This window comes from Oncorhynchus masou, chromosome 15 (assembly GCF_036934945.1).
Source record: "Oncorhynchus masou masou isolate Uvic2021 chromosome 15, UVic_Omas_1.1, whole genome shotgun sequence".
Lineage (NCBI taxonomy): Eukaryota > Metazoa > Chordata > Actinopteri > Salmoniformes > Salmonidae > Oncorhynchus > Oncorhynchus masou.
Window position 1 is genome coordinate 22,888,829 of NC_088226.1, and position 25,687 is coordinate 22,914,515.

General features: G+C 40.2%; 2 protein-coding genes across 2 annotated transcripts; both read left to right on the top strand.

Moving 5' to 3' along the window:
* Window positions 1-3,105: 3,105 nt before the first annotated feature.
* Window positions 3,106-5,098, top strand: LOC135555935 (ferritin, middle subunit-like). The gene is made up of 4 exons (XM_064988751.1): window positions 3,106-3,438; window positions 3,810-3,956; window positions 4,190-4,315; window positions 4,729-5,098. Exons 1-4 carry the CDS (start codon window positions 3,337-3,339, stop codon window positions 4,882-4,884), a joined length of 531 nt encoding a protein of 176 aa, XP_064844823.1. The 5' UTR covers window positions 3,106-3,336; the 3' UTR covers window positions 4,885-5,098.
* A 13,064-nt stretch (window positions 5,099-18,162) lies between these two features.
* Window positions 18,163-20,108, top strand: LOC135555936 (ferritin, middle subunit-like). The gene is made up of 4 exons (XM_064988753.1): window positions 18,163-18,509; window positions 18,861-19,007; window positions 19,187-19,312; window positions 19,749-20,108. Exons 1-4 carry the CDS (start codon window positions 18,408-18,410, stop codon window positions 19,902-19,904), a joined length of 531 nt encoding a protein of 176 aa, XP_064844825.1. The 5' UTR covers window positions 18,163-18,407; the 3' UTR covers window positions 19,905-20,108.
* The last annotated feature ends 5,579 nt before the right edge of the window (window positions 20,109-25,687 follow it).

The following is a 25,687-nucleotide window of genomic DNA, read 5'->3' on the forward strand; positions in this document are numbered from 1 at the left end:
ATTAATGCCACCTGTTTGAACTTGTTATCAGTATAAAAGACACCTGTCCACAACCTCAAACAGTCACACTCCAAACTCCACTATCGCCAAGACCAAAGAGCTGTCAAAGGACACCAGAAACAAAATTGTAGACCTTCACCAGGCTGGGAAGACTGAATCTACAATAGGTTAGCAGCTTGGTTTGAAGAAATCAACTGTGGGAGTAATTATTAGGAAATGGAAGACATACAAGACCACTGATAATCTCCCTCGATCTGGGGCTCCACGCAAGATCTCACCCCGTGGGTCAAAATGATCACAAGAACGGTGAGAAAAAATCCCAGAACCACACGGGGGGACCTAGTGAATGACCTGCAGAGAGCTGGGACCAAAGTAACAAAGCCTACCATCAGTAACACACTACGCCGCCAGGGACTCAAATCGAGCAGTGCCAGACGTGTCCCCCTGCTTAAGCCAGTACATGTCCAGGTCTGTCTGAAGTTTGCTAGAGAGCATTTGGATGATCCAGAAGAAGATTGGGAGATGAAACCAAAATATAACTTTTTGGTAAAAACTCAACTTGTCGTGTTTGGAGGACAAAGAATGCTGAGTTGCATGCAAAGAACACCATACCTACTGTGAAGCATGGTGGTGTAAACATCATGCTTTGGGGCTGTTTTTCTGCAAAGGGACCAGGACGACTGATCCGTGAAAAGGAAAGAATGAATGGGGTCATGTATTGTGAGATTTTGAGTGAAAACCTCCTTCCATCAGCAAGGGCATTGAAGATGAAACATGGCTGGGTCTTTCAGCATGGGTCTTTCAGCATGACAATGATCCCAAACACACCGCCCGGGCAACAAAGGAGTGGCTTCATAAGAAGCATTTCAATGTCCTGGAGTGGCCTAGTCAATCTCCAGATCTCAACCCCATAGAAAATCTTTGGAGTCATTTTCTTGAAAGTCAAGCTGTTACCTATTGCAGATTCAGTCCCCAAACATCACAATTTTGTTTCTGGTGTCATTTGCATGTAGGAATGGTCTTGGCCATACCAGCAACAGTGTGTTTGAGGTTGTGGACTTGTGTAGACTTACAGAAAACATTTGACCTCTGTCATTGGTAACGAGTGGAAAGGAGGTATATAACAAAGTATTGAGATAAACTTGCTTGTTTTATTGACCAAATACTTATTTTCCACCATAATGTGCAAATAAATTCATTAAAAAGTCCTACAATGTGATTTTCTGGATTTTTTTCCTTATTTTGTCTTTCATAGTTGAAGTGTACCTATGATGAAAATTACAGGCCTCTCTCATCTTTTAAGTGGGAGAACTTGCACAATTGGTGGCTGACTAAATACATTTTTGCCCCACTGTATTTGAAACTAGGTCTTGCATCAATTAAGCTACATATGCTATTGAAACATGTGCTCTTAGAGAATGAAACAGAAGTTTACAGAACTGCATCTCAAAGTTCAATTCCTTTTATATCCTAAATCAAATGTTGATGTAGACTATTTCTAAATTAGCCTAATATTAGAATGAATGTTCAAATTCTTCCTATTTTCTTCAAAGGATACAACAAACACAGACCTTTTTCAACAATAACTGCTGTAGTTAGACCTGCACTGAAGCATATTGTTTTTGCCTGATACTATGGCTTTAGGTGGTACCAATAGAATTTAACTTTTTAATAAAAAAGTTTTTTTTTTAAATAACAGACCAAGATGAAGCCGTCAAGGCGAGAGCTTTTACTTTGCCCAAAATCTTTCAGCGTGAGATAATCCCGTTTTATTTTCTAATTACTTGAGGATTTTGATTGAATAGAAGTTTCGTAATGTTTAAGCTTTTACAAATGTACTGATATATGTGGATGCACGTGGCATTTCGGCAACTATGAGAAAAACGACTTTTAGTTGTGCGTGTTGTTCACACTCGTACCTGCCCTCTCATTAGCTAGAATGGTCCCCACCTGTTCCTGTCTTCAATCATTGAGCACATGCATTTCCATTGTGGTCACTCGGCTCTCTTGTCAATATAATAAATTATCTTTGCTTCAGTGTATGAGTGGGATAGTCATTTTTATATATATATTTATTAATTATTATGAGCACAACAATACAAAAAAATACACAAAGAAGAGTACATAAACCTAACAGACAGGCGTATTACATATCAAGATTCCTTTTCAATTAGTTAAACATTTTTTATTTAATGTTTTTACTTAACCTTTATTTAACCAGGTAGGCCAGTTGAGAAAAAGTTCTCATTTACAATTGTGACCTGGTCAAGATAAAGCAAAGCAGTGCGACACAAACAATAACACAGAGTTACACATGGAATAAACAAACATACAGTCAATAACGCAACAGAAAAAAAAAAAAAAAAATATATATATATACACAGTGTGTGCAAATGAGGTAAGATTAGGGAGGTAGGGCAATACATTGGCCGTAGTGGCGAAGTGATTACAATTCAGCAATAAAACACTGGAGTGATAGATTTGCAGAAGAAGAATGTGGAAATAGAGATACTGAGGTGCAAAGGAGCAAAAAAATAAGTAACAATATGGGGATGAGGTAGTTGGATGGGCTACTTACAGATGGGTTATGTACAGGTTCAATGATCTGTCACCTGCTCTGACAGTTGGTGTTTAAAGATAGTGAGGGAGATATGAGTCTCTTATATTGCTTTTTTGTTTTTACATTTACTGATATTTTCAAAATAATACTTAAATTCTATCTTAAATAATGTGAAGAGGGGTTTGTTCTTTGCCCACTTCATTTTATGGATAAAGAATCTTCCATTAAAGATAAACAAATGAACAATGAAAGTTAAATCAGGATCCATATCATTTGGATCAAAATAAAACGTAATGTATAGTGTCTCAGATTAACATTAATAGTCTTCTCTTTAAGATAAAATCGTCTAACTCATTCCAAAATCTTCTGACATAAGAGCATAAGTATACAAGAATTCATGAGTATTCAAGAATTCATGAGAACACACAATGTTACATTCACTCCTGAGGAGTGGGATCGTCATCAAATGATCCGCCAAGTTCCTGTTGAAATTCTAAAGGTGATTGGCTACGCTTTGTGAGGGTGGATTTCACTGACGCATTCGGGTTGGAACAATAAATAGAGCGAACAAGGATCCTTCCAGTTCACAAGTCTGAGAAGACGCATGAAGAAGTTCTTGCTTCAACAGTGATTGAACGGAACTCCTCTGCCTTCGTCCCGCATTATAGAATATTTCGGATTGATAACATAACACTTACTTGAACTATTATAGCAAGATAGTCGAATAAACCCTTTTTTTGTACCGTTACTTTAGATATTAAAGAAAATCTGCCAAAATGGAGTCTCAGATCCGCCAGAACTATCACCACGATTGCGAAGCTGCCATCAACCGGATGATCAATTTGGAGATGTTTGCCTCCTACACCTACACTTCAATGGTAAGGAGTCTACCAAGATGACCGTTTTGTTGATCTACCTGTTTATTATTATGCCTGCGCCTAAATTCCACTTTTCACCTGACTTTTCTGTAGCCAAGAAACTCCGTTAAGTACACATTTGAGTTATACTTGGCTTGGCTATTAATGGCCTCCAGGTAGGTATAACATCCAAATGAAGCCGGGAATCTATCCTACCTTGGACAGAGCGCGTAACAACTCCATGACGGGTTAATTGTCAGGTTACCAAGTAGACTACAGACTAGATTTATTCATGCCTATATCAAGTTTAGTTGCCACAACATGAACAGAATGCCGAGTCATGTTTGGCATTTTTTTCTTCTTACTACAATGTTTTATGGTTATCCACCCAGGCTTTCTATTTCTCCCGTGACGATGTGGCTCTGCCTGGCTTCGCGCATTTCTTCAAGGAGAACAGCGACGAGGAGCGGGAGCACGCGGACAAGCAACTCTCCTTCCAGAACAAGCGAGGTGGACGCATTTTACTCCAGGACATCAAGGTGAGCCCTTGAGCATAGGAAACACATTTTACATCGTAGACGGATAGAAATTGTTTTTACTCCATGGAGGACAGTGTCTCCAGCGTTAAGTTGATCTAGAGAACCTGTAGTCCTGAACATACTGCCTCTAACCACTGAACTGCGTGTGAGGAGTGTAACTCTGTTCACTTTATCCTGACCTTAACGTCTGCTAGTAGTCCCTAACCCTCCTGTGTTCACTCTGTCCTGTGTAGAAGCCAGAACGTGATGAGTGGGGCAATGGGCTGGAGGCCATGCGATGTGCTCTGCAGCTGGAGAAGAATGTGAACCAGGCCCTGCTGGACCTGCACAAGATTGCCTCTGACAAGGTTGACCCCCATGTAAGTTATGGTGAAACCACATGTATCACAGAATACAGTTACTGTCCCAGGAGATAATAACTAATGACACAGGATTGTGTGACCTGCTGCTTTGCAAGTACACAATAGTCCAGGTGCATACTATGCAGCTAATGCATAAGGGGAGGCAGGTTGCCTAGCGGTTAGAGCGTTGGTCCAGTAACCAAAAGGTTGCTGGATCGAATCCTCTGGCTGACAAGCTAAAAATCTGTTCTGCCCCTGAACAAGGTAGTTAACCCACTGTTCCGCATTAGGATGTTCTTGTAAATAATTTGTTTTTAACTGACTTGCCTAGTTATATCTGCACTTATGCCATTACCACCAGGCTCTTGTGTTACTGTATCTACAATGGTCTGTAGTCATTCTCTTGTCTGACCTGTGTTTTCCCTCTTTAGCTGTGTGACTTTCTGGAGACCCATTACCTGAATGAGCAGGTGGAGGCCATTAAGAAGCTGGGTGACCACATCACCAACCTCACCAAGATGGATGCTGGCAAAAACAAGATGGCAGAGTACCTGTTTGACAAGCACACCCTGCGAGGCCAGAGCTAAACCACTTCCATCCCCAGGCTACGGCCTCCAGCCTCAGACCAGGACTCCTGGCTTCTCTGATAGATCCTACTGGCTTTGCATTTATAGGGAGGGGAGTGTTAAACTGGTGCAGTGCAACACAGCTGTAACATTGATGTTTCTGTTGACAACACTATTGTATTTGAGGCAAGGCATCTTGTAAAACAATAAAAAATATCACAAGTGTTGACCTGTAGTAATGATCCAGTCTATTTGGGTTCTTTGCTCTGTCTTACTGAGCATCTTCATACCAGTGATAAATACTGACAATTGTAGACCTACTAGTGGCTGAGGGTCATAACAATAGGAGATGTTTAATAAAGGATGTTACGTCTGACCACAGAGGGTGTCCTTTACCGCATCTTGTGGTAGTGCCATGTCAATTAAGGACCCAACTGTCAACTCTAGGTCCATAGGAGTGAAATGGGTAACTACAGTTGCTGTTGACCTTCACTCTGTGTATCCCAAGTTTATAAAATGGCCAACAGGTCAATGAAACCCTTGCGTTCCTGCTGGGTAAATCTGTTAGCCAGTTATGGTGTATATCTCTAATGATGACGTTTGGCTCTTACTGGGACACTCAATCTTCACTCCTTTTGTTAATTTCAGTTGGTAATGCACACTAGTTCCCCTACAACAAACTCTGAACTGAATACTCAATAGTAAATCTACAATCCTCTCGTTCACTATACGGGGCTTATTGGAGCTGTCACATGGTTGCAAAGAATGATAATTTACCAAAATTACTGAAGTCTACCATTTTGGTAATTAACAGGCACGCTTAACTTTAATACTTTAAACTGAGAAAATATTGCTTCACATTTTGGTGTCCAAATAGTAACTGAGTTAATAGTGGGTAGACCATCAGGTTAAATGAGAACTGTGTCAAATCAACAATGGCATTTTTGATAACTGCAAGTTCTTTTCACAACTGCCACCAACATTTACAACCAAGAAGTATTGACATGGTAAAATAGACTACATTAAAATATATGGTGATGTTGTTCACTGAGTTGGTTTATATTTAGGGTAATGTTTTGCAGCTAAGTCATTCTATTTCAAAATATATTTTACCCGTGCTAAGGCCACACAGAGGGCCAGAGATTTGTGATAACCTGACACTCCCAAAAAAGCCACAAGATGACATCTGATTAAATAGCATATTCCTTAATTGACCAACATTGGTATTAGTTATGGATCCCATTTAGCTGTTGTCAAGGCAGCATTTACTCTAAATGGGGTCCAGCAAAAAAAAGGCAGTTCTATACATTACAAAACAGATTTCACACCACATTAAGGGTTTACCCTCAGGCCACTACCACACAAAATCCATGTGTGTGTGTGTGTGTGTCGCATATGTTATCGTGTCTGTGCCGATGTGTCTCTTCTCAGTCCCTGCTGTCCCATAAGTTGTATTATCTATTTTTTAAAGTCTTATTTTACTGCTTGCATGAGATACTTGATGTGGAATAGTTGACATGTCATGGCTCTATGTGGTACTGTGCACCTCCCATAGTCTGTTCTGGATGTGGGGACTGTGAAGTGACCTGATGGCATGTCTTGTGGGGTATGCATTGGTGTCTGAGTTGTGTGCGAGTAGTTTAAACTGACAGCTCGGTGCATTCAACATGTCAATACTTCTCACAAATACACGTAGGGATGAAGGGTAGCCTAGTGGTTAGAGCATTGGACTAGTAACCAAAAGGTTGCAAGTTGAAATCCCTGAGCTGACAAGGTACAAAATCTGTTGTTCTGCCCCTGAACAGGCAGTTAACCCACTGTTCCTAGGCCGTCATTGAAAATAAGAATTTGTTCTTAACTGACTTGCCTAGTAAAATAAGGGTAAAAAATCTCTCCTCTACTTTGAGCCATGAGAGATTTACATGAATAATATTGTTAGCTCACTGTGTACATTTAAGGGTGAACCGTGCTGTCCAATTCTGGGCCAATTGTAATTTTCCTAAGTCCTTTTTTGTGGCACCTGACCACACGACTGGACAGTAGTCCAGGTGCGACAAAACAATGGCCTGTAGAACCTATCTTGTTGATAGTGTTGTTAAGAAGGCAGAGCAGTGCTTTATTATGGACAGACCTATCCCCATCTTAGCTACCGTTGTATCAATATGTTTTGACCATGACAAAAGTTTAGTCTCAACTTGTTACATTTCCACATTATTCATTACAAGATTTAGTTGAGGTTTAGGATTTAGTGTTTTAGTTCATCAACATACATACATAGACACACAGGCAAGTCATTAGTAAAGATTGAAAAAGTAAGGGACCTAGACAGCTGCTCTGGGTAATGCCTGACTCTACCTAGATTATGTTGGAGGCTTCCATTAAAGAACACCATCTGTGTTCTGTTAGACATGTAACTCCAGATCCACAATATAGCAGGGGACGTAAAGCCATAACACATACGCTTTTTACAGCAGCAGATTATGATAAATATTGTGAAATGCTATAGTGTTTTATTTTATGTTTCTGTATTTTTAATCTTTATTAAACTAGGCAAGTCAGTTAAGAACAAAGTCTTATTGACAATGACGGACTACCCCGGACGACGATGGGCCAATTGTGCGCCGGCCTATGGGACTCCCAATCACGGCTGGATGTAATACAGCCTGGACTTGAATCAAGGACTGTAGTGACACCTTGTACTGAGATGCAGTGCCTTAGACTGCTGCGCCACTCGGGAGCCCTAACAAAACATCTCCCACAATCTTTTAATTATCAATTTCTCTCAGCCAATCATAAGTAATTTGTGTAAGTGCGTACATGTTGAATGCCCTTCCCTGTAAGCGTACTGAAAATCTGTTGTTAATTTATTACTGTGAAATAGCATTGTATCTGGTCAATCACAATTTTTTTCTAAAGTTTACTAACGGTTGGTAACAACCTGATTGGTCAGCTGTTTGAGCCAATAAAGTGTGCTTTGCTATTCTTGGGTAATGGAATGACTTTTGCTTCCCTTCAGGGCTGAGGATGCACACTTTCCTGTAGGCTTAGGTTGAAGAGAGGGCAAATTCCGTCCGCTGTCTGCCTCAGTCATTTTCTTCAAACCAAGCTGCTTACCTATTGCAGATTCAGTCTTCCCAGCCTGGTGAAGGTCAACAATTTTGTTTCTGGTGTCATTTGACAGCTCTTTGGTCTTGGCCATAGTGGAGTTTGGAGTGTGACTGTTTGAGGTTGTGGACAGGTGTCTTTTATACTGATAACAAGTTCAAACAGGTGCCATTAATACAGGTAACGAGTGGAGGACAGAGGAGCCTCTTAAAGAAGAAGTTACAGGTCTGTGAGAGACAGAAATCTTGCTTGTTTGTAGGTGACCAAATACTTATTTTCCACCATAATTTGCAAATAAATTCATAAAAAATTCTACAATATGATTTTCTGGAACCTTATTTTGTCTTTCATAGTTGAAGTGTACCTATGATGACAATTACAGGCCTCTCTCATCTTTTTAAGTGGGAGAACTTGCACAATTGGTGGCTGACTGAATACTTTTTTGCCCCACTGTATTTGAAACTAGGTCTTTGTTGAAGAACCTTCGGCAGGGATAACAGCCTCGAGGGGTCTTGGGTACAAGTTTTACAAAGCTGTATTTGTCCCTTCCTTCTCTGCAGATCCTCTCAAGCTTTTTCAGGTTGGATGGGGAGCTACACAGCTATTTCCAGGTCTCTCCAGAGATGTTCGATCAGGTTCATGTTCGGGCTCTGGCTGGGCCACTCAAGGACGTTCAGAGACTTGTCCCGAAGCTACTCCTGCGTTGTCTTGGCTGTGTGCTTAGGGTCATTGTCCTTTTGGAAGGTGAATCTTTGCCCCAGTCTGAGGTCCTGAATGCTCTAGAGCAGGTTATCATCAAGGATCTCTCTGTACTTTTCTCCATTCATCTTTCCCTCGATCCTTACTAGTCTCCAAGTCCCTGCCACTGAAAACCATCCCCACAGCATGATGCTGCCATCACCATGATTCACCGTAGGGACGGTGCCAGGTTTGCTCCAGACGTGACACGTGTCATTCAGGCATTCAGTACATTTGAATGACACTAAGTGGCAGTGTTTTACAACTAATGCCGGTTTGCCTGAGGCTGATGCCGTGCAGGTGTTTGTTCACATGCATATACACACACTCTCATTCAAATCAACACAAACAAGAACACACACATACATGTAAGAGTGCCAGACATGCACACAAACATATACAGTTGCCATTGCTGTTATGATTTTAGTTGTCCTTGATGTCCTTTCTTTTACAATTATTTTGTATATATTTTTTGCATTGTTGTTTGCTGTTCTTCTGTCTTCTCCTTTTTTCTCTTTAGTTCATTCTCATGGTTGTTGGTGCATTGGAATTAATTATTTTTTTCTTCCTGGGGGGGGGGGATGTTTGAGGGACAGCTATTGGGGAACTGTGGGGGGGGGGGGGGATCTTGGAGGGAAGGTCTCCGGCAGGGATGGGGGCTGAAGTGAATAGAAATATTTGACAAAACACACATCACGACGAAAAACACAACACTACATAAAGAGACAACAACATAGCATGGTAGGCAGTAACAGAATTCTGTTGTAACAGATAGGCTTACATTATTCAGTGTTTATACATCCTTGGCTGAGTACCAGTGGAATGTTAGGGACAATCAAGTCAGCAATAGCCTATGTTGCCAGCAACAAAATAATGTTTTGAGTTCATGATCTAGATAATGATTAGCACACTGGGGTAAATGTAGATGGGCAACCCCATGCAACAGGTTATCAATGCTTATTGCTAAATAACACACCTGCCTGATAATATGGACTGATATGGTATTGAGATCATTTCTACAAAGTAAAATTATATTTTAGATGGTGTCAGCATAATTTTATTTTCATTCATTTTGGAGTAAAAATAAAATTAGTCTAAAAAGTCCAAAGCAATTAGAATCTCTGTTTCCAGGTTAGACCAACACAATGCTTTTATTCATAACAGAATCTTCAGCCTATTAGGACTGGACATGATTTCCTATACAATGGATGGGTCCCATTATGCCTGGCGAAAACCAAACACTGCATTCCACAGTAAGAACCTCATACCAACGGTCAAGCATAGTGGTGGTAGTGTGATGGATTGGGATGCTTTGATGCCTCAGGACCTGGATATACTAAAATAGAGAAAATCAGAACGGTGGAAATACTGTTGTATGGCACTGTATATGTACACTGAGTGTTTAGAACATTTAGAACAACTTCCTGACATTGAGTTGCAAACGCCCCTTTTTCCCTCAGAACATCCTCAATTAGTTGGGACAAGGACTCGATCTACAAGGTGTCGAAACATTCTACAGGTATACTGGCCCGTGTTGAATCCAATGCTTCCCGCAGGTGGGTTAAATTGGCTGAATGTCCCTATATGAGGTGGATCATTCTTGATACACACAGGAAACTATTGAGTGTGAAAAAACAAGGGGTTTGTTGGGGATTTTCTAAACTGTTAGTTAGAACAACAGTTTAAAGTAATATGGAAAAATATTGTTATTTGAGTTGTGATTGGGGTATATTGGCCAAATGATCAGGAAAGTTGGTGTATTTTCCTTCCATCATTCATCAGAAACAACCATATTACAGCTATTTGTTTAAAATGCCTTAGTAAGTTACATAGTATGTTACTACTGTTCTCTACTTCTTCCCTTTTTTTCTGGTCTCAACACGTTTTCGCCCTCATCACCGCTCAAGTCTGTTTCAATAGTCATGAGACCTAGTCTCCTTCCACCATTGTCACGGTGATTAGCGGAAAATAATGGCTTTCAGGCTAAAGATGGTGGATAAATGAAGGAAGTTCACTCAGGCCATTTACCACTGTCTGCTTAAGGGGGGGTTCCTCCATAGACACCAATGCGATAGCGGTCTGCTTAGTCCTTGACTTCCATTTAAACAGAACCATTGAGGGAGTGGAACATCTTGCTTCCTCTTCTGTCTCTGCTTGAGACTCCAGAATGCTGAGTCACAATGACAAGGCAGAAATACAGCCAGGGCAGAGCCTGAGTCAGTCCATACTGTAGTACAACCAACGGGAGGTTATTACAGGAGAAAGAGTGGGAAGGAGGGAGAGAAATAGGAATAGAGGGGGAGGGGGAAAGAGTACAGACTAAAAACGCTGTGTCACCCTTCAGAAGAGTTCTGTAATGGTTAATCATTTATAGTATTACTATCACTTCTGTTTCTAACTTTAACTTAAGAACATTCTTAGTTTGCACGATAAAATTGTAATGCTAAGAGATGGATAAAAATGCACAGGGTGGGTACCTGGAGGAAAATAGGGGAGGGTCATGCTTTATCAATTTCAGTCAAGGGGAGAGTTTAGTATTATTTTTTTAAACTATTTTTAAAATGTAGTCCAAGGGAGGGTCATGTAATTTTTAATTTATGAAATTTCAATATTTCTCAGTGTTTTAGAATTAGTTTCTTATTAGGCTATATATCGATGCCCGATTCCACCTGATTCTCTGCTGGGCGTGAAATATGTCGTGTGCCTATAGGTTATTTAGCGTGGTCTCAATCAAATGAGTCATAGCCTATAGGCTATAGGCTACGAAGTGCATCCTCAGAGAAGCACAGAGCAAAGTTATATTTCTAAGATAGCTGCTGGGATAGCGTAAATACAACTAGACTGCATTACACACTGCAATGGATATTCCAACCCTGAGGCCTGCTCTGCCCTTGCTGATCAAAACCTTATTTTTTGCTGCCTAACCAATGCTGTGCTGTGTAGGCCTACAGTGGCAGTTCAGGAGGAGAGTCAAAGAATTCCTCAGAAAATAATTTTTGATTAAGGCCTTGTCCAAAAAATGCAACATCTTGCGAGTAGACTAGCCTATAGCCTATGTTCTGTTCAGTTTGAGAAGGAGAGCATTTGAGGACCGGAGGTCATCTTTGATAGCTTGCTACTACTATAATTGATTTGAAGAAAAACAATATGTTTCTTTCCCATGATGTCTTTATACAAGTTATTGACATCACAATAAGCCAGATTTTAGTTACTTACATTGTGGTGCTGAAACTTGAAGCAACAGTCACAGCACAATCAATTGGAAATGGACAGCTGATGGTGCTGAAAATAGGCAAATAAGAGTAGGAATAATTCATTTAAACCGTCTTCATTTAATTAGACTTTACTAACAACAAGAGGGCTTTGTGTTGGAGCCTATGGCAGTGAGGTTGTTCCTTTGGCAGTGATTACAGCCTCAAGTCTTCTTGGGTGTGACGCTACAAGCTTTGCACAGCTATATTTGGGGTCTCTAAATCTTCTGTGCAGATCCCCTCATGCTCTGTCAGGTTGGATGGAGAACGTCACTGCACAGCTATATTCAGGTCTCTCCAGAGATGTTCGATCAGGTTCGGGTCCCGGCTTCGGCTGGGCCACTAAAGGACATGCAGATACTTGTCCTGAAGCCACTCTTGCGTTGTCTTGGATGTATGCTTAGGGTCGTTGTCTTGTTGGAAGGTAAACCTTCGCCCAGTCTGAGGTCTTGAGCGCTCTGGAGCAGTTTTTCATCAAGGATCTCTCTGTACTTTGCTCCGTTCAGCTTTCCCTCAATCCTGTCTAGTGTCCCAAACCCAGCATGATGCTGCCACCACTTTGCTTCACCGTAGGGATGGTGCCAGGTTTCCTCCAGATGTGACGCTTGGCATTCAGGCCAGAGTTCAATCTTGGATTCATCAGACCAGATAATCTTGCCTCTCATGGTCTAAGAGTCCTTTAGGTGCCTTTTGGTAAACTCCAAGTGGGTTGTCATGTGCCTTTTACTGAGAAGCGGCTTCCGTCTGGCCACACTACCAAAAAGGCCTGATTGGTGCAGAGATGGTTGTCCTTCTGGAAGGTTCTCCCATCTCTACAGAGGTAGTAACCCCTTTAAGATTGATTTATTTTGTTGTCAATATTCTGAACAAAAATTGTAATCACTGTTCTGCAACATATGCTTCAACAATGAATGTATTTGCTGTGCTGGACCGAAGGGATAAGGTTAGCTTTATAATTGTTCTTTTATGTTCAAAATCTAGAAAACCATGCCAGATTACTAACTAAATTAGCCCTGGAGCATTTAATATAGCTATAAAACAAAACGAAAATATGTTTGGAGATTTGTATTACACATGAATGAATAATCTAAATGTTAGCGTTAAATAATCAAGGCCTTTAAACACTTGTTTGACAATAATTGTACAAATGAAATGCCTTTTATGGTGACTGACGGAGTTGACATAAATCCACTTAGTTGCATTTAATTATAAAATAGGAGTGTTTCCTTTACATGGTGTTAATAACTGATACTTTCGTCTGTCAAAATATAAACTTCACATTTTGATAATATTAAGGTAGATTGTCGCATCTTTTAAGAATCACTGAGCTCTAAAACAGCAACATGTTTCTTTCTGCCCCATGGCAAAAAACATCCATAGATTTTAGCTACACTAGATATGATATAACCAAAGAATGTTGTTATCCAGCATTTCTGGACATTACAGGCTTTGCCTAATCAAAACACTGCAATAGATTCTATAACTAACCTGGTATTGGCTGTACTCTCTTCGTTCCCAAATCTGGAAACCAGTTATCTTATACATGTCCGTGTCCATTTGAAAACACAGAAAACACAGATAGATTTTCTCCAGTGTGTGTGTATTTGCCTGTTGCCTTTTCAGGTTTTGCCTTACACACTCTAGTGCAGGAGTATTCAACTCTTACCCTACGTAAATTCAATTTTAATCCTGTTTGCCCTTCTGCTAAAATAAGGTTTGCCCTTCTGCTAAAATAAGCTTGTCCGGAGTCTGCTGGTTTTCTGTACTACCTGATAATTAATTGCACACACCTGGTGTCCCAGGTCTAAATCAGTCCCTGAGAAAGGATGAGGGGGAAAGAGTAAATTCAATTTTAATCCTGTTTGCCCTTCTGCTAAAATAAGGTAACTTAGAACAACCTGGGGGGGGGGTAGACGTAACATAGTAAAAGTATATTTGGGAATACTCCAATTAGTATGATATGTATTCATTTGTGGATGTCCATCAATTTGGTATTATAATAAACGAATGGTAATTCGTACAATATAAGTTACGAATTGCAATTAGTACAATATGTTACGATTTGCTAAACATATATGTTACGAATTTCAATTTGTTGTGGCTAACTTTAGCTCGGTGGCTAGGTGGAATGTTAGCTAGGTGGCTAAAGTTAGTTAGGTTAGGAGTTACGTTAAAGGGTTATGGGAAGGGTTAGCTAACATGCTAAGTAGTTGCAAAGTAGCTAAAAAGTAGTAAATAGTTGCCAAGTTGATCATTAGAAAAAAAGCTAAAGTTGTCTGAGAGTTACAAGCAACTTTTGGGATGCTAGACATTCGCATTATATGCTCACCCAAACTTATACTTTAGGCATGACACATAATTTTGTCAAAAAGTGATGTCCCTTTTTGCAAAAAAAAAGGAATGCCAAGTATGTCACAACCCTTTTTGTAACACCGGTTTAAGCATGAGTCTACTGCCACTTCCAACAGTCTGAAGAGGCTTTGTCGCATTGTCTCCAAAACTTTGATGGCACTCATAACAAAAGCATTACGCTATTAAATGAGGTTCAGCCTAGAACAGTTGATCAAAGTAACAGAAAGCAAGGCACATACTTCAAGGATTATCTATGTTGAAGACCCTTACCCACATTTGAAGCAGCTTCCTAATTTTTCAACAAACAATGAACCTAGATAGTAGCTATGACAAACTGATAGATAGAGCCTGTTTTGGCTTACATTTGAGGAAAAAGGGTCCTGTTCTCAAACAATTGGAGTAGAGGCAATACCTTACATACTAGGCCAGGAAAGACCAGGGGCTGTATAAATCAGTGGAAGCTGGGGAGAGGAGCTTCCCCATCCATGTAATGTTATTCAATGTGATCTAAAAGGCAAAACTGATCCTAAATCGGCACTCTTACTCTGAGAGGCTTGATGCATACTGCCCCAGAAGACCTAAACTGTGTTCGAACACACATACTAAAATACTGTATACTACATACTTAAGGAGTACATACTGCATACTATCAGTTCATAGGGCTCCCGAATGGCACAGCGGACTAAGGCACTGCATCTCAGTGCAAGCGGCGTCACTATAGTACTGCTGTAATTGGGATATGATTGGGCCCAGCGTCGTCCGGGTTTAGCTGGAGTAGGCCGTCATTTAAAAAAAAATGTTCTTAACTGACTTGCCTTGTTAAATAAAGGTTACATTTGAGAATACTGTAAAAGAACGGTAAACTGTTAGTTGAGCTAACTATAGCTTTGACTGTTGCTATGCAACCTATTGCTAGCTTGTTAGCATAGCCAATTAGTAGCTAGACCTCGTACGATTTCGAATGTGTTTGTAGATTAAATCTGGAGTGCCAGAGTACGCTCTGGGCGTTCCTAAATTCAGAGCGTTGTCAGATTGTCCGTTCGGAAATTCAAAGCGTTTTGCTCTCGGAGCATTCAGAGCCTACACCGGACGCTCTGGCCGAGGAGTCGGGTTGATCCGGGCGTTCTACATTTACATTACATTTAAGTCATTTGGCAGACGCTCTTATCCAGAGCGACTTACAAATTGGTGAATTCACCTTATGACACCCAGTGGAACAGCCACTTTACAATAGTGCATCTAAATCATTTAAGGGGGGGTGAGAAGGATTACTTTATCCTATCCTAGGTATTCCTTAAAGAGGTGGGGTTTCAGGTGTCTCCGGAAGGTGGTGATTGACTCCGCTGTCCTGGCGTCGTGAGGGAGTTTGTTCCACCATTGGGGGGCCAGAGCAGCGAACAGTTTTGACTGGGCTGAGCGGGAACTGTACTTCCTCAGTGGTAGGGAGGCGAGCAGGCCAGAGGTGGATGAACGCAGTGCCCTTGTTTGGGTGTAGGGCCTGATCAGAGCCTGGAGGTACTGCGGTGCCGTTCCCCTCACAGCTCCGTAGGCAAGCACCATGGTCTTGTAGCGGATGCGAGCTTCAACTGGAAGCCAGTGGAGAGAGCGGAGGAGCGGGGTGACGTGAGAGTCAATCACCAAAGCTAACTTTGGCTAGCTACTTCCAGACACAAATGAGAGAACACCACACTCTGACCATTTTACTCACCCTAGCACAGTTGGTTAGGCTGTTTTCATGTTATCCAGAGCAGTGGTGACTGCAACTGTGATGCTGGCAACAATTTAATTACGATTTTTTTTGCAGACGTTTACTGACACCGGTTATATTCAATGGGTGTTACGTTTGTAAATTCATCAATTAATCTGCAGTTTGATGCACTCAGATGAGAGTGCTCTGCAAATCGGAGTAGATAGCCAGTGAATTTAACAATGCCCACTGAGAACGCACTATGACTATACCACTTATCAAAGGCTGTCTTAATAGTCAACTAAATGTATGTTAGGTAGCAAGCTAACATAACGGTGTATACTACTGCAATGATAGGCTATGCGGTTCGTAAGAATAGCGTAGCTAAAGAATTTTAACTTATTTGAAAATTCATTACATCTCTTAACACGCCCGTTTTCTGAACAATTGCATTTATGGGCCCTGAAAGCACGGAAATAAAGCCCACTGCTTGTATTTTTTATTTTAATTTTATTAACAACAAATCAATACATAAAGCACATGAGGGAACACAAGCATACATAGATTACAAACAATGGACAATCGAGCTAGGGGGTACAATATCACATTACAATTACACAAGGACCTTAAGGGACATGCATATACTTACAATGCTTACAGCTTTTTTGTTAGTAGAGCATTTAACCGTCTTAAAATACAGTTCCATTTCTTTTTGTAGGGTATGAAAATGTGGTTTTCTGTTTGTAAATTTACATTTGTGTATATGAAATTTGGACAAAAGAATAATGAAATTAATTACATAAAAATGTTTCAGTTTATTTCTATTGTATGTAAAGAATCCAAACAGTACATCTGATGTATACTTCGTATTTTGGCTAATACGACATCCGGGAACTTCTGGCAAACTAACTATATCCATTATTTGACCAATAACCATACTACATATTCCACTTACATCACAAGTAGTATGGTTAGTGCAGTTAGTATGAGTATTCGAACACAGATCGAGTTCCTATGAATACTAATGACATTTCAACTACATGGCTGTATTGAGCAATAACCCAGCACCCTGAAAGCACCCTGTCAACAGTTGTGGAAGATCAGGTCATGTGAACTGAAGTTGTTAGGAAGGTACTTTATTTCTGTAGTCTTTGATTTTCATTAGCTGTAAAAAGGTTTCCACTTCACAGTTTTAACTTAATAACCTATGTATGGTTAGATGTATGTAGCTACTGATTTTGTGTAGTTATTCCTAGGCTAATGTAATCAACTTTGATAGACCACATGTCAACTAGAATATGTAATTTGAAACCGAAAGGTGTATCAACAAATACCATTTCTACAAAAGCCAACCTTTCCTTCTCTGTCCACTACTGTATTCCCATACCTCATACTGAAAATTGAATTGATATATATAAAAAAAGATGTGATGAACCCTACAGTTTTTCTTTTGACTGCATTCTGGAAAAGGTAAATAATTAAGCAACATGTGCTATTGAAACATGTGCTCTTAGAGAATGAAACAGAAGTTTACAGAACTGTGTCTCAAAATTCAATTATTTTATATGCTAAATCAAATGTAGACATAGATTATTTCTCAATTAGCCTAATATTAGAATGAGTGTTCCAATTCTTCCTATTTTCTTCTAAGGATATAACACACACACACCTTTTTCAACAATAACCGCTCTAGTTAGACCTGCACTGTATCATTGCCTTAGGCTGATAATACTGCTTTAGTTGTTTCCAATAATATGTTACTTTGATATAAACAAAGCAGCAACAAAAAAATATAGACCGAGATGAAGAGGTCAAGGGGAGAGCATTTACTCCGCCCAATATATGTCCGCGTGAGATAAGCCCGTTTTTTTCTAATTACTTGAGGATTTTGATAGAATATACGTTTCGTAATGTTTAAGCTTTTACAAATGTACTGATATATGTGGATGCACGTGGCATTCCGGCAACTTTGAGAAAAACAACGTTGAGTTCTGCATGTTGCTACACATGTATTTCCATTGTTAGAGTGGTCACTCGGCTCTCTTGTCAGTAGAAGAAAAAATATTTGCCTCTGGTCATGTGTATGAGTGGGAAGACGTCTTCAAATGACCCGCCTAGTTGCTGTTGAAATTCTAAAGGTGATTGGCTACGCTCTGTGAGGGTGGATTTCACTGACGCATTCCGTTTGAACAATAAATAGAGCGAACAAGGCTCCTTCCACTTCACAAGTCTGAGAAGACGCATGAAGAAGTTCTTGCTTCAACAGTGATTGAACGGAACTCCTCTGCCTTCGTCCCGCATTATCGAACATTACGGATTGATTACATAACACTTTCTTGAAGTATAATAGAAAAATAGTCGAAGAAACTCTATTTTTGTACCGTTCATTTTGATAAAGAAAATCTGCCAAAATGGAGTCTCAGATCCGCCAGAACTATCACCACGATTGCGAAGCTGCCATCAACCGGATGATCAACTTGGAGATGTTTGCCTCCTACACCTACACTTCAATGGTAAGGAGTCTACCAAGATGACCGTTTTGTTGATTTACCTGTATTACGCCTGGGTCTAAATACCTTTTTTCACCTGGCTTTTTATTATATTGGCTTAGATCATTAATAGCCAAGAAACTCTGAAGTGCATATTTGAGGGTTTTTTTTCTTCTTAAATGAAGCCGGGAATCTATCCTACTTTGGACAGGGCGCGTAACAACTCCTTGACAGGGTAAATGGCAGGTTACCAAGTAGACTACAGACTAGACTGATTCATGCTTTTTTATCAAGTTTAGTTTCCACAACAAGAACAGAATGCCGAGTCACGTTTGGCATGTGTTTCTAAACACACTGTTTTGTTTATCCACCCAGGCTTTCTATTTCTCCCGTGACGATGTGGCTCTGCGTGGCTTCGCGCATTTCTTCAAGGAGAACAGCGACGAGGAGCGGGAGCACGCCGACAAGCTACTCTCCTTCCAGAACAAGAGAGGTGGACGCATTTTACTCCAGGACATCAAGGTGAGCACCTGAGCATCAAACACATTCAGATTGTAGACTGATAAATGACTTTACTCCATGGAGGAAAGTGTCTCCAGCGCTAAGTTTATATAGAGAACCTGGAGTAGTCCTAAACATACTGCCTCTAACCACTGAACTGAGTGTGAGGGGTGTAATTCTGTTCACTCTGTCCTGTGTAGAAGCCAGAACGTGATGAGTGGGGCAATGGGCTGGAGGCCATGCAGTGTGCTCTGCAGCTGGAAAAGAATGTGAACCAGGCTCTGCTGGACCTGCACAAGATTGCCTCAGACAAGGTTGACCCCCATGTAAGTTGTTGGAACCACACCACATGTATGTATCACAGAATACAGGTCCTGTCCCAGGAATTGATCAGGGGTTTGCTCTGATAACTAATGACACAGGATTGTGACCTGCTTCACATTTGCGCAATAGCAGCTGATGCGTAAGTTTGCAAAAGGGCCGTCAGGTTGTCTAGTGGTTAGAGCTTTGGGCTGTTAACAAAGGATGCTGGATTCAATCCCGGAGCTGACAAGGGGGAAATATGTTCTGCCCCTGAAGAAGGCAGTAAGCCCATTGTTAAAATGCCGTTGTAAATAAGTGTTTAACAGACTTGCCTAGTTAAAAAATTAACTGCAGACATCTCATCTGCACTTATGCCATTACCACCAGGCTCTTGTGTGTTACTGTATCTACAATAGTCTGTATTCATTCTCTTGTCTGACCTGTGTTTTCCCTCTTTAGCTGTGTGACTTTCTGGAGACTCATTACCTGAATGAGCAGGTGGAGGCCATTAAGAAGCTGGGTGACCACATCACCAACCTCACCAAGATGGATGCTGTCAAAAACAAGATGGCAGAGTACCTGTTTGACAAGCACACCCTGGGAGGCCAGAGCTAAACCACTTCCATCCCAAGACTACGGCCTTCAGACTAGCACTCCTGGCTTCTCTGATAGATCCTACTGGCTTTGCATTTATAGGGAGGGGAGTGTTAAACTGTTGCAGTGCAACACAGCTGTAGCATTGGTGTTTGTCTTGACAACACTACTGTATTTTGGAGGCAAGTAAAACAATTGTAAAACAATTAAAAAGATATCACTAAAGGTTCTGTGTTAAGTGTTGACCTGTAGTAATGGATGTTGTATCAGTCTATTCCGGTTCTTTTCTGTCTTACTGAGCATCTTCATACTAGTGATAAATAGTGACAATTGTAGACCTACTAGTGGCTGAGGGTCATAACAATATGAGAAGTTTAACGTGAGGTTTATAAAGGATGTTACCTCTGACCACAGAGGGTGTCCTTCATTGTCTTGTAATAGTGCCATGTCAAGTAAGGTCCCAACTGTCATCTAGGTCCATAGGAGGAACATGGTTACCTACAGTTGATGTAGACCTTTACTATGGGCATCACAAGTTAGACATCCCAGAGGTCAATAAAACCTGTTTGCCAGCTGTTTTTTTTTTGGGGGGGGGGTTGTGAGGAAAAGTTGAACATTTACTGACACACTTCATCTTTACTATTATTTCAGATGGTAATGCCCAATAGTTCCCCTCCAGCAAATTATGTACTATATTCCACATAGTAATTCTACAAGCCTCTCGTTCACCATAAGGGGCTTATTGGAGATGTCAAATGGTTGCAAAGCTACTGGTAATTTACTGAACACTTTCATTTTGGTTGTTGGCAGGCAAGGTTAACTTTAACTGAAAATAGATATTGTTAATGTGTCCATATAGTACATGAGTTTCAAGTAGACCACTTGGTTAAAGGGGAAAATAGCCCACTGGGAAGTGTCTAAAAAGCAATGGCATGTTCAATACATGCAACTTTTCACAACTGCCACCAAGAAGTACGGTAAAATAATTGAGTACATATTTATGGTAATGGTATTCTCTAAGTTAGGTAAAGTTTCACAGCTTTCATTGAATTTGAAAAGGTATTTTACATGTGATAAGGCAACACAGGGTCATAGATTTGTGATAAGGAGTTACTCTTCATGGGGACTGGAACACTAAAGGCAGATCTATCCAATAAAACTAACACAATACAGATTTCACAACACATTAAGGGTTTGTCCTCAGGCCACTACTCTACCAAACAAAATCCATGTGTGTGTCTCGTGCATATGTCTCTTCACAGTCCCCACTGTCCCATAAGTTGTATGTGTATATATTTTTAGATCTTTCTTTACTGCTTGCATGAGTTAATTGATGTGGAATAGTAGCCATGTCATGGCTCTCTGTAGTACTGTGCACCTCCCATAGTCTGTTCTGGACATAGGGACTGTGAAGAGACCTGGTAGCATGTCTTGTGGGGTATGCATTGGTTTCTGAGTTGTGTGCTAGTAGTTTAAACTGACAGCTCGGTGCATTCAACATGTCAATACTTCTCCCAAATACAAGTAGTGATAATGTCAATCTCTCCTCTACTTTGAGCCATGAGAGATTGACATTCATAAAGTTAATGTTAGCTCTCTGTGTACGTTTAAGGGTGAGCCGTGCTGCCCAGTTCTGGGCCAATTGTAATTTTCTAAAGTCCTTTTTTTTGTGGCACCTGACCACATGACTGGACAGTAGTCCAGGTGCGACAAAACAAGGGCCTGTAGAACCTACCTTGTTGATAGCGTTGTTAAGAAGGCAGAGCAGTGCTTTATTATGGACAGATCTATCCCCATCTTAGCTACCGTTGTATCAATATGTTTTTACCATGACAGACGTTTATTCTCAACTTGTTACATTTCCACATTATCCATTACAAGATTTAGTTGAGGTTCAGTGTTTTAATTTTATGTCCCAAATTCAATGCCTTTAGTTTTTGAAATTCATGTATTTAGGACTAACTTATCTCTTGCCACCCATTCTGAAAATGACTGCAGCTCTTAAGTGTTGCAATGATTTCACCTGCTGTGGTAGCTGATGTGTATAGTGTTGAGTCATCAGCATACATAGACACGCAGGCTTCAATCAGCACCAGTGGCAAGTCATTAGTAAAGATTGAAAAAGTAAGGGGCCTAGAAAGCTGCTCTGGGGAATGCCTGACTCTTCCTAGATTATGTTGGAGAGGATTCCATTGAAGAACACCCTCTGTGTTCTGTTAGACAGGTAACCCTAGATCCACAATATAGCAGGGGATGTAAAGCCATAACAATTGTGCTTTTTCCAGCAGCAGATTATGATCAATAATGTCAAAAGCCGCAGAGAAGTGCTTTGTTTATTTTTAATCTTTATTTAACTTTGCTAACTCAGTCGGTTAAGAACACATTCTTATTTACAATGACGGCCTAACAAAAGGCAAACGGCCTTTCACGACAAGAGAGACAACACAACACTACATAAAGAGAGACAACAACATTGTATGGTAGGCAGTAACAGGAGTCCGTTGTAACAGATAGGCCTACATTATTCAGTGTATATACATCCTTGGCTGAGTACCAATGGAAAGTTTGGGACAGTCAAGTCAGCAATAGTCTATGTTGCTAGCAACAAGATAATGTTTTGAGTTTATGATCTTGCTCACTGGTTCTCAAACCTAGTCCTGGGGACCCAAACGGGTGTACATTTTTGTTTTTGCCCGAGCACTACAAAGCTGATTAAAATGATCAACTCATCAAAAGGCTTTGATGATTTGAATCAGCTGTGTAGTGCTTGGGGAAAAAAATTAAATGTGCACCCCTTTGGGTCCCCAGGACCAGGATTGAGAACCACTGATCTTGCTAATGATTAGCACACTGGGATAAATGTAGATGGGCAACCCCATATAACCTCATAATACAGGTTATCATGCTTATTGCTAAATAACACACCTGCCTGATAATATGGACCGATTTGGTATTTGGAATTTGTTTTTAGTAATTGCAGCTTAAGGTGGCAATACCAGTTATTACTTTGTCATACAGGGGAATTAGGTGTTGCGTAACTTGGTTAATTATATAAATAAAATAAGTCTCTTTTTTTTGTTATTTGTAAACCCATGTTCCCTTTATCTAATATTAGGTTTTGGTTGAAGATCTGATAACATTCAGTATCAAAAAATGCAAAAATAGAGAAAATCAGAAAGGGGGAAATACTTTTGTACAGCACTGTATATATACACTGAGTCCAATTTGTAAGTCGCTCTGGATAAGAGCGTCTGCTAAATGACTTAAATGTAATGTTAAATGTGTATAAAACATCAAGAACAACTTCCTAATACTGAGTTGCAAACTCCCCTTTTTTCCCTCAGAACAGCCTCAATTTGTTGGTGCAAGGACTGGATCTACAGGGTGTCTACAGGGTGTCGACATGCTTCCCACAGTTGTTTTAAATTGTCCAGATATCACTATATGAAGTGGATCATTCTTGATACACACAGGAAATTATTGAGTGTGAAAAACCATGGGGTTTGGTGGTGATATTCTAAACTGTTAGGTAGACCAACAATATTGAAAAATATTGTTACTTGAGTTGTGATTGGGGTATATTGGCCAAATGATCAGGAAAGTTTTTGGTATATTTTCCCTCCAACATTCAACAGAAACAACCATATTACAGCTATTTGTTTAAAATGCCTTAGTAAGTTACATGCATTCTGGAAAAGGTCAATAATTAAGCTTCATGTGTTACTGAAACATGTGCTCTTAGAGAATGAAACAGAAGTTTACAGACCTGTGTCTGAAAATTCAATTCCTTGTATATCCTAAATCAAATATAGACACAGACTATTTCTCAATTAGCCTAACATTAGAATGGATTTTCCAAGTCTTCCAATTGTATTCTAAGGATATAACAAACACACACATTTTTCAACAATAACCGCTGTTGTTAGACCTGCACTGTAGCATTCATTTTGGCTGATACTATTGCTTTAGATGTGGATGCATGTGGCATTCTGGAAACTTTGAGAAAAATATGTTTAGTTGTGCGTGTTGTTCACATGCGTACCTGCCCTCTCATTGGCTAGAATGGTCCCATCTGATCTTGCCTGTCTTCATTCGTTGAGCAAATGTATTTCCATTGTTAGAGTGGTCACTCGGCTCTCTTGTCAATATAAAATTCATCTTTGCTTAGTTTAGTCATTATTATTTTTATTTGTTCAAGATATAAGACCTTTCCTGTGACTGGAATGATAATTAGATCATTTATTTCAGCATGTCCATGCAAAGTCGTGACAAAAAAAGAAAGGAAGAAGTTAGCCGTTCTATTGCTAATCAACAAGAGAGAAACGTGCTTATAGACAACTGCCATAACTACGCTTCGCCTATGGATAATAGCATGCTTTCGAATGCTGAAGATGACAAATTCCCCTCTTTACCGGTGCAAACCTCCACCCTCCAAAAAACCCAACATGAACTCTGACATCGTGGCTACCCTCTCCTTACTCATCAACTCCAGGTGTGACGCCATTGAGAAAATGGTAGGCGCGAACACCATGGTTATCGAAGGCTTGAAAAAGACTGTGGAGTTTGCATGTGGGGAAATTAAGGATGTGAAAACGAGAGTGGCAAAAGTTGAAAAAAATGTGGAAAGGGTGGAAAAGAATAACAATGTCTACCATAGACGTCTCACTGATCTGAAACAATACACAAGAAAATGGAACCTGAGACTCTACGGCTTGCCAGAGGTGGAGAATGAAGATGTGCTAGGAGAGGCTATCCGTGTCTGCCAAGAAGTTTTGCCTGCAGAGAAGAACAAAGTTGGTGAAACCATCGACGTTGTGCATCGCCTCGGCAAGAAGCAACAGCAAAACGATTCAAGACCCAGGGGTATCATCATCCTATTCACTACCAGATTCTACAGGGATGCTGTCTGGAAAGCTGCTAGGAAGAACGTCTTTCTTCAGAGCCATGGTATGCGTTTCGCCGAGCATCTCAGCCCGGAAGACATAGAAAGAAGGAACAGGTTGTGGCCAACGATCAAGATAGCACGAAGTGAGGGGAAGGCTGCTTACTTTGTCGGAGGACGAGGTTTCATCAACGGTCCAGAAATCCATATTCCTCCCTAAAATCTCACCAGAAGGAACAGGTTGATGGTTTCAGACATGGTATTCTCATTTTCCTTATGTTGTTTACCTAATAAGCATCAGGTGACTATTTTTCAGGAATACTCAGGTATTTCAATTTATTAGTTTGTTCTTGTATGACCAGAAGACCTATTTTGTTTACAAACTTACGAAGAAGATTGAATGCTGAATTTGTTTTATGTATACAGTAACTAAGATACTGTTTTAAATGGCATACAGGTCTGCTCTGACTTTACACGGTTATTGTTCTATTTAGTTATTAATACTTATTTCCAAAAAAGGTCTTAGGAACGTTTATATGTAAAACATTTTGTTTTTCAATTATTTAGAATAGTTCCTGATTACACTATAGAGGGTTTTTACTCTCTCTTACTACAAGAACCCTTGGTTTGGTCTTGAACATAATTTCCAGTTGAGTTGAATTTCAAAGCCAGATAACGTCTAGCTCAAAGGTTATGGAATAAGCTATTTTCACTTTAAATTGACTTAAATGGTGCAGATCTCGGTTCCTTTATCGTTCACTGCTCCTACGTCTTTGACTCATCCTACTACAGTTTATACTTTTATATAATCTTTGTTGTTTTGTCTTTGTCTATATTATCTCTTAATGCTAGGGGGTTACGAAACAGTGTGAAGCGCAAGGCCTTATTTTTATTTGCTAAACAATTTCAAACAGATTTTTGC

Bases quoted from the DNA above. Each gene is read 5' to 3' on its own strand.
- LOC135555935 (XM_064988751.1), top strand. From the start codon at position 3,337: ATGGAGTCTCAGATCCGCCAGAACTATCACCACGATTGCGAAGCTGCC. The intron at 3,439-3,809 runs GTAAGGAGTCTA...TTATCCACCCAG, and splicing joins CCTACACCTACACTTCAATG to GCTTTCTATTTCTCCCGTGA. The intron at 4,316-4,728 runs GTAAGTTATGGT...TTCCCTCTTTAG, and splicing joins CTGACAAGGTTGACCCCCAT to CTGTGTGACTTTCTGGAGAC.
- LOC135555936 (XM_064988753.1), top strand. From the start codon at position 18,408: ATGGAGTCTCAGATCCGCCAGAACTATCACCACGATTGCGAAGCTGCC. The intron at 19,008-19,186 runs GTGAGCACCTGA...TGTCCTGTGTAG, and splicing joins TTTTACTCCAGGACATCAAG to AAGCCAGAACGTGATGAGTG. The intron at 19,313-19,748 runs GTAAGTTGTTGG...TTCCCTCTTTAG, and splicing joins CAGACAAGGTTGACCCCCAT to CTGTGTGACTTTCTGGAGAC.